Source organism: Podarcis gaigeae (genome assembly GCF_964106915.1).
Source record: "Podarcis gaigeae genome assembly, chromosome: 1".
Classification (NCBI taxonomy): Eukaryota; Metazoa; Chordata; class Lepidosauria; order Squamata; family Lacertidae; genus Podarcis; species Podarcis gaigeae.
Genome location: NC_139678.1, coordinates 66,982,676 through 67,002,343, shown reverse-complemented (window position 1 = coordinate 67,002,343; position 19,668 = coordinate 66,982,676). Strand labels below are relative to the sequence as shown.

Here is a 19,668-nt window from a genome sequence, read left to right as displayed (position 1 = left end):
AAGAATCGCTCTGTCCTCTGATATGTTCACCCACAACTTAACACTCCCCCCCCCCTCAAAAAAGCTGCATGGTAGATTCTAGTAACTTTACCCAGGTCCCTCCAATGCCTCCTCACGGTTCTGCCAACCCGTGAACCATGGGAGTAACCAAGGGAAAGGCAGTAGGGGGGGGCAGCTGCCCTCTTCCCAACAAGAAAAACAAATACTTAACTAACTGAGGTTTTGATTTCCCAACATGAAGCCTGACTACGCCCTGAGCAGAAACCGTTCAGAGACGCGAGGCGCGTCGAGGTCTCCAAGGCGCTTCTGGAACAGGCCGTGCAGCAGTCGCAGAAGCGAGGGAACCGGTTGCTCTTTAACTTCAACGAGGGACTTTGCTCTTTAACTTTAAGCTGGGCGGGAAAAGGTCCCGGAGGCGTTAGCGCGCCAGAGAGGAGGAGAGAGAGCGGGCTATAAACGCCTGAGGGAAGAAAGGCGTCAGGTCCCGTCGCCAAGCCGGTCGCGCTCTCCGTGGGAGACCTGCAGTCTTGGATCATGGAGTCCAGTGTGGTGAGGAAAGCGGCGTCGGGCGGGTGGGGTGGGGCGCCAAGGGGACCCTCTCCCTCCCAGCCCAGCGAAGGCAGTCCGGGGACGCTAGTGCCCTTTGTACGGCCAGGTGCCTGAAAAGGCCATTCGCCTTTGTTTACCTTCCTCCCCAATGAATCGTTGCCTCTGGCATTCGGGATATGGGTTCCTGCCGAATTTAGGGCTGCGCGGTAGTGAGTGAAGGCGAATAACTGAAAATAAACTGCTTCAGATGAGTTACTTCCTCAACAGCTTTTCCTTCCTCAAACGAGGTGTGCCCCCCCGCGTTGTTCTCATCATTTCCTTCTTTATTTGAGAGTCTAATTAGGGTTGCCAACTTACAGGGGGCGGGAGATGGCCAGATCTGCTCTTGTGCCTTTTAGCTGCCTATTGGTGTGCAGAAATGCACAGCTGAAGCCTTTTTTGCAAGCCTGCAGAGAAGCATGAAGGGCAGCAAGTCCCATGGAGGGGCAGACTGAAAAGCTGGCGACCTCATCCATGCAAGTTGGTGGTTCCCAATTAGCTAAGTACCCCCTGTTTCTCAAAAAGAAACAAAGCCACAAGCTATGGACTTTCTCACTTTTGAGAATTTTGATACTTTTACGGTAGGTTTTGTCGTGTGCCATTCACCCTCTGGGTGGCCTATACAGTCTCCTTGGGGTTTGAGGACCACTGGCAAGCACTGATGTAAGTGACTGTGCATATAAAAGTGAGAGCTGATGGCAGTGACAGATCTTGGGGTCCCAAATTTCAGCAGTGCCCTGGGTGATGCCAATATTCAGCACTATGTTGCCCCATTCTAAATCATAGTTGCAGTACTACCCCCGCCCGAGGCTCTGCGTGCGTCCAGTGCGGCTGAACCCTAAATCCATCTCTGATGATGATTGCCAAGTGCACAAGTGTCTTGACATGAAATGAGAGAGGTGGTTTTTGGATTAGACTGGTTCTTGTAGGACCAGTTCTGTGCATTTTGTTACTTTATCCTGAGCCTTGCACACAACATGCAGATAAACCAATCTTTCCTGCCTGCAATTGTCCTTGAGCAATTCAAGCCTCAAAGTCTTGCTTTACCATTTGACTCACAGTATTGCTTTAAGCAAGCTTCTGTTTCTCAGGGATATCTACTGCATGGAATTGGAAGGGGCTGTGACGTCATTACGGTGAAGCACATTGTTCAGGGCTGAAAACTGCTATGGAAATGTGATGCTAAACTGGCACAACTGTGTAGCAAAGCCTTACACCTGTAGCACATTTAGTGTTTTGTGGGGCAGTTAGCCTGCATGATGCCCGAGTCGCTTTTCTTAATCCTGGGGTCCTAGTTCCATCAAGGGTTAAAATCTAATAGAGGATTCAAGTGCTGAAGTAAGCTTCTTGGTGAGTTAGTGGCCCTAAGGAGATTGCTTTGTGCCAGATGAAAGATAGGTGGGCCCCCTTCCCTCACATGGCTGGTTATTGAAAGGACAATGGCCATTGTGTGTGTGAACTGGCAGGCAGAAGCCAGAGAGTGAGAGCCATGCTTGATTTCTGTTTGATTCCAGGATTGTGACTATGGGAGAAGCAAGACTTTATGGGGTGATAATGCTGTGAGCCCTTCCATCTTAGGCACAGGTTGTATATATGTGTAAATAAACCATATATCCTAAAGGCACCACAGTCTCTGTTATCCCTCATTCTGAGGAAACCGAGCCCAGGGTAAGTGCCTGGAACCCCTGGCATCTTGCACCGCTCAGAGATTGGGGTTTCATGCAACAGTACTTACTTGCTGTGTGTGTGTGTTTTTTTCCTCTTCCAGGATCTCTCTTTCCTGATCGTTGGGATGGTGGTTGCAATATCTGTTGCCTTGTTGGTTTTTAAACCAATGGCCTCTCGGAAGAAGAAAGGTCCAATTACTTTGCAAGATCCAAATGTCAAGTATGCATTGTGTTTGAGAGAGAGAGAGGTAAATTATCTGCTCTTACATGGTTTGAATGCACTAAGTGGTCTTACACTGAATTAAGCCATTGGTCCATCCACAATCGTATTGTCTATTTTGGCTGGCAGTAGCTCTCCAGGATGAGTTCCTTTTAATTGGAGATGTCAGGGACTAAACCAGGGGCTTCATACATGCAAAAGTTGTGCTCTTTATTATTAGAATCATAGAATTGCAGAGTTGTAATGGATAACAAAGGTCATCAGGATGCAATGCAGGAATCTTTTGCCCAGTGTGGGGCTCGAACCCTTGACTCTGAGATTAAGAATCTCTTGCTATTTTTGTTAGATTTATTTATACCTTGTGTTTCTCTGACAGAAATCAATGCAGCTTGCAGATAAAAAAACAAGAATAACTAAAAACATGGAAAAACCAATCATTAAAATACAATTAAACATTGATAGAATTAAAATTGTATACGTATATAAAATCTGTTTTAAAAATATAATTACCCTAAAAGCAACATGGCACCAGCCCTCTAATTAAAAGAAGTCAATTCCTAAAAGCCTGTTGGAGCAGGAAAGTATTCAGCTGCCAGAAGGACAGCAAGTAGGGGGTTCCAGAGTCTGGGAGCAGCTACCTGGGCAGCCTTTCTCAATCTGTGGGTCCCCAGATGTTGTTGAACTACAACTCCCATCGCCCCTAGCTAGCAAGGCCAGAACTCAGGGATGATGGGAGTTGTAGTCCAACAACATCAGGCGACCCACAGGTTGAGAAGCACTGATACCGAGAAAGCCCTCTCCTGCGTCCCCACCAAGCTTGCCTGTGAGGGTGGTGGGACTGAGAGAAAAGCCTCCGCTGAAGATCTCAAAATCCAGGCAGGTTTGGATGAGGGAGTAAGGACCTAAGCTGTGTATTCAGTCACTGAACTAGAACCCCTCCTAGGTGTTTGCATTTCATAGCAAGAAACGAACTTTAACATATTTTCCCTGTGTTACGGCTGTGTCTCTGTGCCAAATCACTGCACAATGCACAAAATGCCTCTGAAATAAAAATAGCCAATCTTTACTAATTTCAAGGTGCTGAGCACAAAAATGACATTAACATTAGTTGATTGGCTCCTGTTTAGGAGATACAGAGTGTCAGTACGCCTTTGAGCCGATGCCAACAACTGGGCTCAACAACTGGATCTGCCACGACTGGGCTAGGCAGATGGAGACCACTTCCAAAGACCTTCCACTCCTAGAAATCAGGTCTAAGTGCACTGCACCCACAACTGTGAGTTGTGAGCACCAAACTCAGCAGAGTATGAACAACACAGAAGAAAGCTGTGAAGCATAACTTCTTTTATTTCTAATAGCTACTGCAAACTAAATTAAAGAGGTACTGGCTTGCATGAGTGTTACAGCTCTCACTCAGCCATCTAATCACTACAGAGATAACACACAGACTCTCACAGAGTCAGGCAGGAGCGGAAGAAGCAAAGAACAGTTTCCGCCCCCTCCTTTCTGAAAACATGAGGAGATTTTCGCAATGGGTGGGAGGGGGTGAAAATATCCACACAAAGATGATCCTGTCTAAATGAACCAGTCCACATTGAGTACACAATTTCATTTGGCAACACTGTATTTCAAAGTCCACACACTCTTACACAAGAAGAACTGAACAATCTTGTTTTGTGAACTGTAGAGCTGTGCAAGGCCAAAGCGGAGTTACTATGATCAAGACTTCAGCAATGGAATCTTCTGAAGGAAATTGTCTGAGTGACTTGGATTCATGCTAGTCATGAAGATAACCTTATGTTCTGCTAAAATGTAAATGGCCTGATGTCCTTGGAATCATTCAGTGTGGTGAGAAAAAAAGCTTGAGATGTGTTTTGTCTGGTGTCAGCTAGCTTTCACGGGAATGTCAGAGCAGAAAACTACAAGGAACTGGTCGAAGACATGTCACTGTATAGCAAACCTGGCTGCAATATGTCCTTAAAGATCCACTTTCTCCATTCCCACTTGAATTTCTTTCCCGACAACTGTGGTATGGCTAGTGATGAGTTTTCATCAGGAAATTGCAACGATGGAGAAACGATTCCAGTGGAAGTGGTCTGCTGCCATGTTTGCTGACTTCTGTTGACGCTGCCCAGAGATGCTCCTGAACAGCTATGCAAGTGACAGGCTAAGCGGCATTGGATGTAGAAGCCGGCTTAAGCAATGCATGTTGCATGTGCATATTCTTCAATTGCCGTATTTTTTACTCTATAAGACGCACCCGACCATAAGACACACCTAGTTTTTAGAGGAGGAAAACAAAAAAGCAATGCAAAGCCTCTTGAGTGAAGAGGGAGGAGTGCTCCTGCTGCACTCAAGAGGCTTTGCGTGGCTTTCCCTGAATCCAGGAGAGCAAGAGGGATCGGTGCGCACCAATCCCTTTTGCTCTCCTGGCTTCAGTGATAGCTGCGCAGCCTGCATTCACTCCATAAGATGCCCACACATTTCCCCTTACTTTTTAGAAGGGGAAAAGTGTGTCTTATAGAGCAAAAAATATAGTGTATAGTAAACCTTTCCATATCTCTATGAAACTAGTCATTTTAGTGTTTTCATTGTTGCATTTCTGTTAAGCACCTCAAGATCTATAAGAAATGGCTACTTTTATTTCAGAGACATGACTTATGTCAGAATTTGTTGTGCAATGTAATGAACCAAGTAACTTTCTTCAAGTGAAAGAAGAATGCCACATCCCTAAACAGCCATTGCATGGACAGAGTGGGGAAGCAATCACTGTGGCTGGACCAACAGGGTCAGATGGATTTGCCTAAATGCTTTTATGTCCTGCTCATAAGTGTCCCAGAAATATCTGATTGAGCCCTGTAGGAAGCAAAACACACCAGATTGATCTAGCCTGGCCCCTCTTTTGTTCTTAAGCCAATCTTAAGTCAGTGCCAGATGATTGGCTGAAGTAAAACAGGGCAGAAGCTAAGTCGAAGTGGAAGGTATTGTTTGCCAAGGGTATAATTTTACCTGTAAGCTTTTTAAGGAGCTTGGCTGGGAAGCAAGATTGAAAAAACAAGTGAAGAGATGAAAGCACACAAGACAGTTCTGATTACATGCAAAATGTAGGTGCTTCCACAGTAGATGACCACAGAATGATAGAATTGTAGAATTGGAAGGTACACCCATGGTCATCTAGTCCAACCCCCTGCAATTCAGGAATAAAGAATCAAGTTCTTACAAATGTGGAATGGGCATTATGTGGCACCTGTAGTAGTGCCTATTCTGCTAATCAAAGCAAATCCATGAAGAGTATTATGTGACTTTAAAAATTTGAAGTTTTGGAATGTTTTGTTACATAGCATAACCCTACAGTACCCACCTTTTTGTGTTTTTACAGGAGATCAGTCACGATACCAGAAGATTTCGGTTTGAACTTCCGTCATCAAAACATATATTGGGCTTGCCTGTAGGTAAGCATGGCTGCATATTATGATTTCTAACACAGAGCCTTTTGGGTGACAGTACCCCATCTCTGGAAAATCACTCTGGAAACTCTTCAGAACTGATTCAACTCCAATGTCAGTGGAGGCAAATTAAGATTGTACAGACTTTTCTTGCCATAACAGCTTAAAAATAATGATGTTTGCAAGCATAATGTGAGATTGTGTTGGTTTCCAATTCCTCATCTTCCTGAAATTGATTTCCACGTGTTTTCAAGCTTATGTTCACAACTATGAAGATTCTTTTCTTTTCTTTTCTTTTTTCTTTTCTCTTCTCTTCTCTTCTCTTCTCTTTTCTCTCTCTCTCTCTCTCTCTCTTTTTTAAAAATGTAAATTTTGAGCAGCCCAACAGTTTAGCTAGTTTGTTAATGCTATTATGAACTTTGGAATGAAAAGTTAACAGTTTCTCCCACCTAGGCCAACACGTATATCTCTCTGCCAAAGTGGACGGTAACCTTGTGATCCGGGCTTACACTCCAGTTTCTAGTGATGATGTGAAAGGCTATGTTGATTTAATCATAAAGGTATATTTAAATTTATTTAATGCTGGTAGCTTGATCCGCTTGGATTTTGGTTCTATTTCTCATAAACATGGGTCTAAATTACAATTTGCAGCCAGAAACTAGATCATTTTTAAATTTATGTCTGAAGAAGCACACTAGGTTATTATTAACATATTTTAAAAGTGTATGGGCTCATTCTGGAATCAGAGAATGATGTGGACATGATGGGAAATATGCTTTGCCTCATCTTCCTTTATTATACATGTTAACAGAGACTTGTCTGTCTGGGCACTGAAAATAAAACACAACTCACATTTGTGTGTGTGTGTGTGTACAATGACCTTAAAGTGCTCTCATGGGTGTTTTGAAGATTGGTTCTACTGTGGGTACTGAATATGTCTGCAGGTTCTGCTGGATTTAGTGGGTTATAGGGGTGGGGGGATGTAATGATGTATATCTTGAATGCCAGCCACGGAAATTTGTACTGATCTATTTCCCCCCGCCCCCTAGATCAAATGTATAGTTGCATGTTAAATGTGCTGCTTTATGCAGGAAATAAGCTTAATGTTTTTACTTGGGGAAGGAAGAAGCTTTCAAAATCCTGGTTGCATCTTGACATTAGGAAGATGAAGTACAGAAACAGCTGGTTCTTTCTTCAGTGATACATTGGAATAAATGTAACTGAAGCAACTTTATTATTATTTTTTCTTGAGTACTGGAAGTATTAAAGGACCAGTGTGTGTGCAAGTGACTTCCCCCACTGTGGCTGGATCATTCATTGCTTCAGTAACTGCAGTAAGATGGAAAAACTTGAGTTGGCTAAATTAATGATTTCTTTTCAAGCCATCCTTGTATGTCGCTCTGCTGTGGGGTTTTGTCTTCTCTTGTGTAACATTAATGTCTTCTCTTGTGCAACATTTAATCTAACCCAGGATTCTTGCAAGGCTTGAAAAGAATCATTGCACACAGGGAGCGAAGTATGAATACAGGCACCTCCATCATTTATCTACTTGCTCCTCTGTCTGATGCACACAAATGTGGCAGGTGAAAGTTGTCCAGGAATGGAATAGGTTGAAAAAACTTAAATCTGATTAATATGTCCATTTCAGGTTTTTGTATAAAACAGAAGGGCACGGCCAGTGCTATGCCAGCCATACTAAAGATAGGATGTTTCTGCTTTGATATAAAGATTAGTGACTTGTGAGCATATTGTGTGATGCTCTGTAACACTTTGTAATGAAAAATGTGAATCTTTTGCTATTTTGGGGGAATGATGTCATAGAAAGGGTGGGGAACCTGTGGTTGTCCAGATGTTGGATAATAATAACAACAATAATATTTTATTTATGTCCTGCCCTCCCCAGCCGAAGCCGGGCTCAGAGCAGCTAACAACAATAAAAGTAACACAGCATTCTAAAAGCAATTCATTGATTTCATAACTCTCATCATTCCTGACCATTGGCCATGATGGGAGATGGAGTCCAGCAACATCTGAACGACTACAGGTGTCCCCCCCCTTGCCTACTTCTAGGATGACTCCTTACCAAAAGCTTATCCAGAGACTAAATAAGACTTAGTACTTTAGACTTGAGTTCTTAAAGTTTATCTGGTAGGGTAAATTGAAGTGCAGTGTTTTTTTGTGTTACAAACTCTGGGAAACCTGGGATTTTTAGCTCAAAGGGCAGAGTGAAAAATGTTGTTATTTACTCCTTTCCATTGCATCTCACTTTTGCCTTAAAGTAAAATGGCTAAATTCTTTCTATCACTGTTGTGTGTTCACCCCACTTCCTCTTCAAACAGGTTTACTACAAAAACATTCACCCCAAATTTCCAGAAGGTGGGAAGATGTCCCAGCATTTAGACAACATGAAGATTGGTGATACCATTGACTTCAGAGGACCTAATGGACTTCTGGTATACAAGGGGTCAGGTACAATTAGGTCACAGAATCCAGATGCTTAAAATAGCTGCTAGATGATGTGATGAAGAAGATATTTGGGGCAGTCTTTCACCTGTTGTCCGAACACTGTAACATTAGTATGCCAAAGAGGGTAATCAACAGGAATTTGTGACAACTGAACAGTAATGGTGCTCTTGAGAGACAGATGGGCAGAAGTCACTGAGAGGTAAGAGTTACAGCATCTCAGCTGAAGCAAGGGAGCTTCAAGATGATGTGTATCTCTAAATCATTTAAGCTATCATGTGCTGCAGTAGAATTGGAGCAGTCATTTCATCAGACTGTGTGGAAGGGAGAGAGAGCGGACTGCAGGGCCTCTCCATCAATTCTGCTGAGATATCACAAATATTTGGACCATCCACTTATGGAAATCTTTCAATTCCAGGCTGTCATTACAAGAACTGTACAACTGAAAAACAGTGCCCCGAGTTTGCCTTTTTCTTCCTACCAATCTTTTTCTCTCTTGTGTCACTCACCTCAGGCTTATAAACTAAAAGACATGGCACACACAAAAAAAAGATTGGTAGGGAGAAAGAAAGAAAGAAAGAAAGAAAGAAAGAAAGAAAGAGGCAAACTCAAAATTTAAAAAGGATCAAAATTTAAAAAGTAAATCCTGGCTTCTACTGGCTAGACTATATTGCCTCACTGTTAATATGATGAGTGACCAGCTGTGTAGCTCAATCCTGTGTTTACTTGGAGGTAAAGCCTACTATTTCAGTAGGTTTACATAGGATTGCAGATTTAAAGAGCAGTGTTGCATGGCACAGTGATTAAATGCTGCTGAAATGGTCATAGGTTCACTCTTTGGTTTGCCTTGACAGCTGTAATCTCATTTTCACATAGGTAAATTTTCTATCAAGCCAGATAAGAAGTCTGAAGCAAGGATAAAGTTTGCAAAACATGTTGGAATGATAGCTGGAGGAACAGGTATGATATTATGCCTTGGTGAGGGGACAGATAGGGTTGAGCACATGGCAAGAACTAAAGTTACTGCATATATTTTATGTGATCATTAAACTTTGGGTGGGGCTAGCTTGAGGCTTTCCCATATTCATTGTGGGCACTTCTGAAGTCCTTCATGCCAGAGGACTCAGTGTGTGGAGGAGGCTGCTTGGCAAGTCATTTTAGTATTTGTTGACCCCTGGTTTTAACTCAGTAGATAGCATTATGTGATAACTAAAGCCTCTGTCACTCTTTGGCCCGTTATAACTTATCAACAGTATAGAAGTGTTGCATTTATACAAAATACATTTACTTGGGCCTGATTTAAGATTCCTGCTGCCTCTTTCAGCAATGGATGGTATGGCAGTGGTCTGCCCTTTATTCAGCTCAATATTCAGTTGCATCAGCCACTGTTTCCTTTCACCTGCTGGAGAAGTCTCCTTTCGCCCCATGGCAGAAGGGTGGAAGATAGCATTGCAGGAAGAGCTGGGTGGGAGATGCTGTGGCTGCATTCTTGTGGGGCAGTTGTGGGGCCGCTAAGAGGCAGGAGTGCTTTCTGTGTTGCACCCTAGTATCGCTCTGGCCAACATCGATTTGAGAACTGAGCAATCTATAACTGTCTGGTTCAGTGAAAACATGGCCTGAGCACAAGAGCTTGGGGTCATGCAGTAATTCTGAAATAGTTACCATCTTGGAGCAGGTAATATTGATCCTAAGGGGTGGCTGGGGAAACCCAGATAGATGGGCGGGGTAGAAATAACTACCGTATTTTTCCCTCTATAACACGCAGATTTTTTCTCCTAAAAAGGAAGGGGAAATGTCTGTGCGTGTTATAGAGCGAATGTGTGGTCCCTGGAGCCGAAAAATCAGGCAAAAATCAAATCGCACTTCACGGAGAAGGGAAACCTGAAAAGAGGAAGCGGCTGCTTTCCTGCATTCTGCCTCAGGGTCTTACTGCCCACCCACCTCTGTTTCGTTGCTGTGTTTGCTGAAATGGAACAAAGAGCAGGGAGAGGCCCTCCCCTCCAGGCAAGCAGAGGGGAAAGCAGTGTCGTTCCTTCTACCGTATTTTTCGCACAATTGGGCGCACTGGACCATAGGACGCACCTAGTTTTTTGGGGGGGGAAATAAAGGGAAAAAAATTCCCTTTATTTCCCCCCCAAAAGCAGGTCAGGGAACCGAACCAGGTCGAGGAACAGCGGGATAGTGGCGCTGCGCCTCCCTGCTGTCCCCCGAGCTTGTCTGGCTGGCTGATGTCTGCCCGGCGCGCGGGGCGCTCTGCTTCAGCGGGCCCCACCCGCCAGGCAGCAGGCTGCTATCCGCAGCGTGGGGAGCCCTGCGGGGAACTCCTGCAGGGCTCCGCACGCTGCGGATGTCTGCCCGGTGCGAGGGGCGCTCTGCTTCAGGGCGCCCCACCCGCCGGGCGGCAGGCTGCTATCCGCAGCGTGGGGAGCCCTGTGGGGAACTCCTACAAGGGTCCCCACGCTGCGGATGTGTTCCAGAAGCGCCGGGCGCTCTGCTTTCAGGGCGCCCGACGCTCCGGGAAGCAGGCTGCTATCCGCAGCCTAGACACGGCTAGCGGAGCGCTAATCCCGAAGCTTGGGGTGTGCGGAGACCTTGCCGGCCCCAAGCTTCGGGATTAGTGCAGTGCTCCGCTAGCCGTGGGAGAGCGGGGTCTCCCACGGCTAGCGGATAGCTTCCTGAAGCCTGCGCACCGACCCCTCTCTCTCTCCAGGCTTCAGCGAAAGCCTGCATTCGCTCCATAGGACGCACACACATTTTCCCTTGCTTTTTAGGAGGGTAAAAGTGCGTCCTATGGTGCGAAAAATACGGTAATTCCTCTCTGTGCTCCGGTGCTGCTGGGGGAGAGGGAGAGAGGGGGAGGGAGAGAGAGAGGGGGAGGGAGAGAGAGGGGGGGAGAGAGAGAGGTGGGAGAGGGAGAGGGGGAGAGAGAGAGAGAGAGAGAGAGAGAGAGAGAGAGAGAGAGAGAGAGATGGCTGGCTTGGGTGGGGGGAAACTTTTGCCTTTCTTTCCTCCCTCCCGTTAAATCCCTCTCCTGCATTCTTAGCCAGCTGCTTCTCTGCACACCCCTCTCATGTCCCTTCTTTGTTTTTCCTTCGCTCCCCACTTAAAATGTGGTTACAAAGCATAGATCCACATGGATCCTCAGGATCTTTGCATTGGGTCACCCCAAATTTACCATCAGATCACATAGCATGTCCATGGCTACAGCCTGCCCCCCCAAAACCACGCACCCACTGTTGCCTGGGGCTGCAATGGTGCAAAAACGTGGTTACAAAGCATGGATCCACAGGAATTCTCAGGATCTTTGCATTGGGTCACCCCAAATTCACAATCAGATCACATAGCATATCTATGGCTACAGCCTGCCCCCCCCAAATCACGCACCCACTGTTGCCTGGGGCTGCAATGGTGCAAAAACGTGGTTAAAAGGCATGGATCCACATGGATCCTCAGGATCTTTGCATTGGGTCACCCCAAATTCACAATCAGATCACATAGCATGTCCATGGCTACAACCTGCACCAAAAAAATCACGCACCCACTGTTGCCTGGGGCTGCAATGGTGCAAAAACGTGGTTACAAAGCATGGCTCCACAGGGATTCTCAGGATCTTTGCATTGGGTCACCCCAAATTCACCATCAGATCACATAGCATGTCCATGGCTACAGCCTGCACCAAAAAAATCACACACCCACTGTTGCCTGGGGCTGCAATGGTGCAAAAACGTGGTTACAAAGCATGGATCCACAGGAATTCTCAGGATTTTTGCATTGGGTCACCCCAAATTCACCATCAGATCACATGTCTGTGGCCACAGCATGAAGCACATAAATGATACATCCACTGTTTCATTCAGAATGTTTTTTCCCTTGTTTTCCTCCTCTAAAAACGATGTACGTGTTATGGTGAGGTGCGTGTTATAGAGCAGTGTTTTTCAACCACTGTTCCGTGGCACACTAGTGTGCCGCGAGATGTTGCCTGGTGTGCCGTGGGGAAAATTTGATTCCTATTCAAGAGAATTACTTTATATATAGTCAATATAGGCACAGAGTTAAATTTTTTAACGTTTTCTAATGGTGGTGTGCCTTGCGATTTTTTTCATGAAACAAGTGTGCCTTTGCCCAAAAAAGGTTGAAAAACACTGTTATAGAGCGAAAAATACGGTAAATAAATAGTAGTAGTAGTAGTAATGATGATGATGATGATGATGTCATCTTTAGGAATGTACTTACCAATCTAAGAGATTTAGTATGGAGTGTGAATTCAGCTACACTGAATATAGTAAATGCAGGCTAATCATCAAGCACTACCGCTAAGCAGTCCATTTCCCCTTGTCCTATTTTACAGCTAGTCAAACAAAATCTGGGATGGAGTAATCTAAAATCTTAGAAAAATCCAATTAGGATAAGGCAGCATTAAGTGTCTCTGCTTGTGGGAATGGAAAATAAACATCTAATTGTTGCTTTTGGCTTTGATTTTTATAGGAATTACTCCAATGCTTCAACTAATTCGTCACATTACAAAGGACCCCAAAGATAACACCAAGTGTTACCTTCTTTTTGCTAACCAGGTGAGTAGACTTCTCTAGTTTATTCATTTTTCTCTGTGGTTCTCACAAAGGATTTCGAGCAGTGGAACTGAAACAGGGTTTTGACAAGCAACAGTTTGAGTGTTAGGAGGTGGCGAGAGAAGGCAGCTTGTATGCATTTTCCCATCCAGGATAAACCAGAAAGTTTGGCCAGAAAGTTAATGTTAATCACACTTACTCAGAAGTAAGGTCAGTTTGCTCTGCTTCACTGGAATTCTGTTCTAAGCAAAGTGAATTGTAGCCTCAATGCTAAACTTTTGAGGAGCTGATTGATTTTACCTAATAAGGTAAAAATAAGAGGGGGCAGTGAAGTTAGAAACAATGGTGCATAAAGGTGATTAAGAGAAGTGTGTGTATGCATGAATCTCCCAATTATTGTACTTCATGGATGTTTCACTGACCTTCTACCGATAGACAGAAGAAGATATATTATTGAGACCAGAGCTTGAAGATGTAGCAGCAAATCACTCGGATCAGTTTAAACTGTGGTACACTTTGGACAGACCACCTCAGGGTAAGCGACTCTGGCTTTGAGTATGGCACACTTCTAGTGTAGGGATGTTTGCCGTGCTATGATGTTAGATAAATTCTAGTGAGCTTTTAAAGTTTGTGAACCAGGATTTTTCTGTCATCGATCATTTTTCCTGGTTGTCGTTGATGATGCACCCCAGGAACCCTTGCAAAGCAAAATGCTATTTCACTAGTAAGACAAAAACATCAGGGGTTAAGACTTTTCTTTGGGGGTAACCACAGGAATCATGATGGTTAGGATTTTCTATTGAGGGAGGTGAGAGGGGAAGAAGGAACAGCAGCTCAAAGGAACAATTACCAACTTCTTTTTCTCTTGGTTTATGTTTAGGAGCCTGCCCCATATAGATTGTTGCATTTTATACATGCTGTCCATGCTGTTTGTAAGATTCAGTAAGAGCTTTACTAGGTTCTAGTTACGTCTTTGGAATGTGCATCAAACTGTCAGCTGACCTGTCAGGAGTGGCTAACATGTTGCTGAGCTCTGGCTTCCCATCAGCCTCCACCCAGCATGGTGGGGAAGTCCAGAACTATCTGGTGGACCACTGGTTTCCTGCCATGCATGATGGTCTCACTCATTCAAGTCAGGGGCTGTCGCTTTATGGAACTGAATCGGGAAGCTCTTCTAGATGAGAGAGCTAAATGTGTTTGGATCATGATAGAATCCTCTCTGGATATCACATTCTAGACATATCTGATGTATTCTTAGAGGTAATGGGACACCTGACCATTAGGTCCAGTCGTGACCGACTCTGGGGTTGCGGCACTCATCTCGCTTTATTGGCTGAGGGAGCCGGCGTACAGCTTCCGAGTCATGAGGCCAGCATGACTAAGCCGCTTCTGGTGAACCAGAGCAGCGCACGAAAACGCCGTTTACCTTCCCGCCAGAGCGGTACCTATTTATCTACTTGCACTTTGATGTGCTTTCGAACTGCTAGGTTGGCAGGAGCAGGGACCGAGCAATGGGAGCTCACCCCGTCGCAGGGATTCGAACTGCTGACCTTCTGATCGGCAAGTCCTAGGCTCTGTGGTTTAACCCACAGTGCCACCCGCGTCCTGATGTATTCTTAAGGTGATATAATAGACAAGTAATTAATATGAAAGACTAGCCTTGAAGCTTTCTAACTATGTCCACCATTTTTTCATTTCAGGCTGGAAGTATAGTGCTGGTTTTATTACGGATAGCATGATAAAAGAACACATGCCTCCTCCTGCCAGTGAGACTCTGATTCTGATGTGTGGACCCCCACCTATGATTCAGTTTGCTTGTCTGCCTAATCTTGAAAAGCTAGGGTATGCCAAAGAAAACATTTTTGCTTATTAAACCGGAAGTTGTACCATCCCTTTTATAGTACGTTGTTGGTAAATATAAATTTTGTGTTAAAGCAGGTAGTAAAATTGATGACTGCTGGGAGTGGTATTTCCCCGACATAGCTGGGATTCAGCCATTGGAAATCCCCAAAATGTCTGGGATAATCTGGATGTATGGCAGCCGGTGTTTATATCAACATTGCACTCTGTTTGTATGCTTCTCATACCAACGGTGCTAGGTTATGCCTTCCTCTGCATTGAGATGCTGTTACAACTATGTAATTACAACAGCTTCTTTTGTCCAAAAGTAGTTATATACCCAGTAGAAGAATGCTGCATTTAAAAAGGCTATCAGGGGAAGCCAACAGTTTTCCATTCAATAAACATCAAATTGTTTTGTAAAATTTGTGATGTAGTAATATAATTTACTTCACAATGACCATTCAAGTATGTTCATTATTCTGTCATTGTCTCTCTTCCCTGGCCCGGATTTTTCACATACCATCAGCTTTAGTGAACCCCATATCAGAAAACCAGGGGGAACATCAGTGCTTCCTGTAAGAACCATGTAAGAGTAGGCAGAAAGTGAAATCTGCTGTTGAGACCATCCTATCTGTTGGGGCCATGCTGCCATTGGAGCATGAAAGCCAAAGCCCATTTTATAGGTCGGACAGCATGAAGAGCTTCACTGTTGGGCAGGTGCTCTTCCAAAGGAGGGAGGGTGGTGGATGTAAAAGTGGGGGTGGGGGCAGGCAAGCAGTCTCAGCAGGATTCAATTTCAGAACCATGTATGCAGCATTTGGGCAGTAAACCTCCTCTTACAACTTCCCTTAAGCCATATAGCCAAAATACCATGCCTAGTACTTGGACTAAGACACAAATATGGGCTGTTTCCTGCATAAACTGCATTGGAAGACACTGCAGGGAGTGTCTTAACCACCCAGCTGCTATGACATTGCCTAATCATACTGTAACAATAATCTAAACATTGCCACAATAAGCTATTCTAGATAATATTGATTACAAGCTAGGAAATGTATACATATACATTTGAGCCATATTGCTCATGCAAGTCTTGGTGTAGCTTATTCATATTCAAAACATTACACCACCAATTCTTAATAGCCTTGAAGTATATTCATTGACTGTTGCTCATGAAACTCTTTCTGCAACATTGGAACTCTCTGAGCCAAACATTCATACCTGTGTGTCAAATAGGAAAACCTTTCTGGGAACATTTGTTAACCAATTTTATTTTCTTACACTTATTGCCAACCTTTTTTCCTTTACGGAATTCAAGGTGACATACATGTCGTTGAGAGTCACCCACCCAAAGCACTGACCAAACTCAGCCCTACTTTGCTTCAGGGAGGTGGCATCAGCCAGACCACAAACCCTAGTACAGGCTCTATGCATGCATATGCTTCAACAGTCACCTTTGTAAAAATGACATACAACATACTTTTTCATGCTTTTGACATTAAGAGCGTGCACTAGCTCGAGAACTGTAAGAAATGACACAGATATAAATACGTTCAAAAGCTCTCCAGGGCTGAAAAGCCATTAAGTAGTTTATGCTTCAAGTATTCATCTTGTACAAGCATTCAAGGACCCGTTACTTAATAGTAAAGTCCAAACGGCCACCCACCCCAGCTTTCACAGTTTGATTTAATGGATGTCTGCTGGCTGCATGTTGACCTCTCTCTTGCAAAACAAAAACATTCAGAGTTGTGCTATTATTATTAGGATGGCAACAGAAGTTACATTTGGAATGTGTGTTTTTTGCGACCAAAACTTTGTCACCAGCAGGTGGTACCCTTGCCTAATGATGTGTAGATGTCCACAGTGCTACGCTAGAGCAGGCTTGAAGGTCTTTAGAGCAGATCAGCATGAGCAAAGATTTAGGAACAAAACAAGCAGTTACAAAATGCTCATGGAACTGCTATTTGCTATAAAGCCAGTTTTTGAACAGGACAGAACAGTGTTCTGATTTTCATAAAGGAAACAAGAAGCAGTTGTGTGCAGTGCAACAGTCCTAATAACAATCACATGAATGCTGCAGTGAAGAAAGTAGGTAATACAAATGCTTTAAATTAAGAACAACTTTTTCCCCTAGTGTGGAAACTTCTGCCTCCAGAATATTTATGGAATGGGAAAACTTATCTTAATCCCCTGATCTGTGGCAGGCTTACAACATTCCATCTGCAGAACTACTGAGACTTTAAAAGAAAAATGCCTGGGTGTATGAAAGGGCTACTGCTTGCTTCGCAATTTAGGTTGAAAAGTTAAAGTAACCCCCTTCTTCCAATTAATTCCTTAAATTTGTAGCAGGCATTATTAAGGAGGGCAGTCCTCACAGTATTTAAGTTTCAAGCAGCTGGTGGTTTTACTGCTTTCTGGTAGTCCATTTGGTCCGTTCATGCTCTCTAAACATCATTTTCTGAGAAGTGTTTATTTTTAGCTATTATGGTAAAAAGCTCATTGAGCACAAATCCTTAGAAATTAATCCACTGTAAGCATACTGCAAGAGTGAAACTGCAGCATTTAAGAAATGCAGTATTAAGGTAAATGAATATTTTCATTGCATCTTGAGTAGAGATTTTTTTTAGCTCATCCAATATGAGAGATGCTGGTAAAGTAGAATATCACAGAAAGAATTCATCATGCCAGTGGGGTACCACTTCACTACTTGGCCTTATGAAGTAAAGGGCAATACATTTTCTTATTGCAGACCTCATGTACAATGCAGAACACAAGTTGGGAGGAAGAGAGGAAAACTGAATACTGGACTGGAATAGTCTTTAAAGGGTAGGAGTGTTAGTGTCCAACAGGAGACACATTAGATACAGCTTTAGTGTAAGTGGTCAAGTGAATAATTAGCATGTTTATTATACCAGGGGATCGTTATACCAGACTGGAAGAAAAACATTGTGTTGGTTGTACTAGCCATTCATAAGGGGTGATACCTTAGAAAACCAACATGATTCCAATAATATGCACCATGAGCAAGTACAAAATATAGAAAATGGATCACTGACTAGTAAATGGCTCACTGTGCTTTAAAATATATTTACATACTATTAATTTTACTACTTCTAAAAATGTTGCATAGGTTCTTTGACTGCATGTATTAAGTACCTAGACCTTAGGGTTTTCATTGCTGTTGGGGTGGGAGATGTGAAAAACAGCACTTAAAAAGGTTTCACACATTTCAGTGGCATATTTTTAAACAGAGCACCCAGCCTGGACCAGTCATATCCCCTAATACAACTGAGGTATTAAGAGCGGTGTTGGTCACATGGAATCTTCATCACCAGTCCTCAAACGTTGTTGTTAAAAATCTATCATCATTCAGCAACTGATCTTGGCTTAACATAGTCTGGAAAAAAACAAACCATAGTAGACTTCATAAATCACAGATGTAAGTGATTAGATCTTCTACAGATTTAGCGAAGATTTACATAGGCATAAATTATGAACAGCTTATTCAAGATAATTATTATATATAACACCCAGTTTACTAACCTAATTGGAAACAGTAGAAGCTAGTTGCACACAAGTAATTTACTTAGCTAGTTCATTTGCTTTCAGGCAAATTTAATCCCTGAAATTTATAGTGTTTATAGTGTGTGGAATTAAGGTCATGCATAGTATAAGTAACAAGACTTTGACTTTTGAGAATGTTGGGTGTATGGAGAAATAGATGTAACTGTTCAACAAATAAAGCAGTGGCTCATATTCTTTACTAGCATTTGTACAAAACTAATAGCCTTGGAAAGCTAGTTCAGCAAATGTCGCAATGCAGACTGGGATCAAAAGGCAATTGTGGCATGCATTAAACACTCTTCCCTATGCAGATAATCCCTTTCTGTATTTGACTTGTTTTGCAAAATGTGTGTAATAACCTAAAGTTCTCTTCTCATACGACTGAAAATTTGCTTGAGTCATTAGGAAAGATAAATTCATTTCACATGCAATCTACAAAGATATAAATATTTCCATTCCAGTCCTTAAAATGTAAATTCACTTAGGTCAAATTTGTGCTTTTAATTGAACTCCATAATATAGTCTTACTTATAGGAGTTTTAACTATAAATGAATATAAATGAACATGAGTAATTAACATATCAATACACCTCATCTCAGTTTTGAATTAGCGCATACGATGAGGTTATGAATGATAAATTAGTACTTACTGTGAGGTTGTTTATTCCTTGAGAAAGTTCCCCTATTTGCATTACTGTTCCTTCTGAATGTTCCATCTGTAAAACCATTCAGCTTGATGAAATTAAAACAGCTAATTCAAACACTACATGCTTTATATTTTCTGAACCATTGTGCATATACAAGAGGTGCTTTTATCTTCAGAAAAAAATAGGTTTAATTATATTACTATCTTCAGAGTCATTTTTCTGAACGTCATTCTTGTCTGACTTCAAATTTCATTTTTTTAAAAGCAACATTAGAATTTGAGTATTTGAACTATTTCTAAACTGCACATTAGCCATAGTCATAGTAATTGACACCTTTCCGTTGAATATAGTCTGTTAATAGGATAGCAGGGCCAAAAATATTAAATTTGAAGCAATTCATTTTGCAATAACTTAAGTAAAAAAATAAATAAATCCAAGGGGTTTGCCTTATTCATAATTTGGGTGCCATTCTACATTTTCAGAACAAAAGCGGTTTTCCAGCAGTCAAGAGCATTTCAAGATGCATACATGCAAATTCAACTATTCAGCATGCTGCCATCATAATTGAAAAAAAGGTTGCTCGTGCTTTGAACATATTTAGTGATGTCAGTCGTTCATTTCACAAACCTATCTATATAATTAATATTGAGATCCATCATTTTG

General features: G+C 42.8%; 2 protein-coding genes across 23 annotated transcripts in view; one reads left to right on the top strand and one right to left on the bottom strand.

The window, feature by feature from the left end:
* Positions 1 to 333: 333 nt before the first annotated feature.
* Positions 334 to 15,216, top strand: LOC310838452 (NADH-cytochrome b5 reductase 2-like). 4 transcript variants are annotated; one of them, XM_083725893.1, is made up of 9 exons: positions 335 to 836; positions 2,357 to 2,503; positions 5,855 to 5,927; positions 6,375 to 6,481; positions 8,261 to 8,390; positions 9,261 to 9,344; positions 12,870 to 12,955; positions 13,388 to 13,487; positions 14,653 to 15,216. In XM_083725893.1, the coding sequence occupies exons 2-9, from the start codon at positions 2,381 to 2,383 to the stop codon at positions 14,823 to 14,825; spliced, it is 876 nt and encodes a 291-aa protein (XP_083582019.1). In that variant the 5' UTR covers positions 335 to 836; positions 2,357 to 2,380; the 3' UTR covers positions 14,826 to 15,216. The 4 variants fall into 4 exon arrangements, with proteins under 4 accessions (XP_083582021.1, XP_083582019.1, XP_083582018.1 ...); XM_083725892.1 differs by having other exon boundaries at positions 336 to 549; XM_083725894.1 differs by lacking the exon at positions 335 to 836 and adding an exon at positions 1,914 to 1,938.
* An 821-nt stretch (positions 15,217 to 16,037) lies between these two features.
* The window catches only part of PPFIBP2 (PPFIA binding protein 2), a 106,228-nt gene continuing 102,597 nt past the window's right edge, over positions 16,038 to 19,668 (bottom strand). For all 19 annotated transcript variants that reach the window (XM_083724904.1, XM_083724907.1, XM_083724893.1 and 16 more), the window contains 2 exons: positions 19,009 to 19,074; positions 16,038 to 18,191 (listed from right to left, as the gene is read on the bottom strand). In XM_083724904.1, the coding sequence (XP_083581030.1) occupies positions 18,123 to 18,191; positions 19,009 to 19,074 (135 nt within the window). In that variant the 3' untranslated portion in view covers positions 16,038 to 18,122. The remainder of the gene's footprint in view (positions 18,192 to 19,008; positions 19,075 to 19,668) is intronic.

Bases quoted from the DNA above. Each gene is read 5' to 3' on its own strand.
- LOC310838452 (XM_083725892.1), top strand. The intron at 2,504-5,854 runs GTAAATTATCTG...GTGTTTTTACAG, and splicing joins TGTGTTTGAGAGAGAGAGAG to GAGATCAGTCACGATACCAG. The intron at 13,488-14,652 runs GTAAGCGACTCT...TTTTCATTTCAG, and splicing joins TTTGGACAGACCACCTCAGG to GCTGGAAGTATAGTGCTGGT.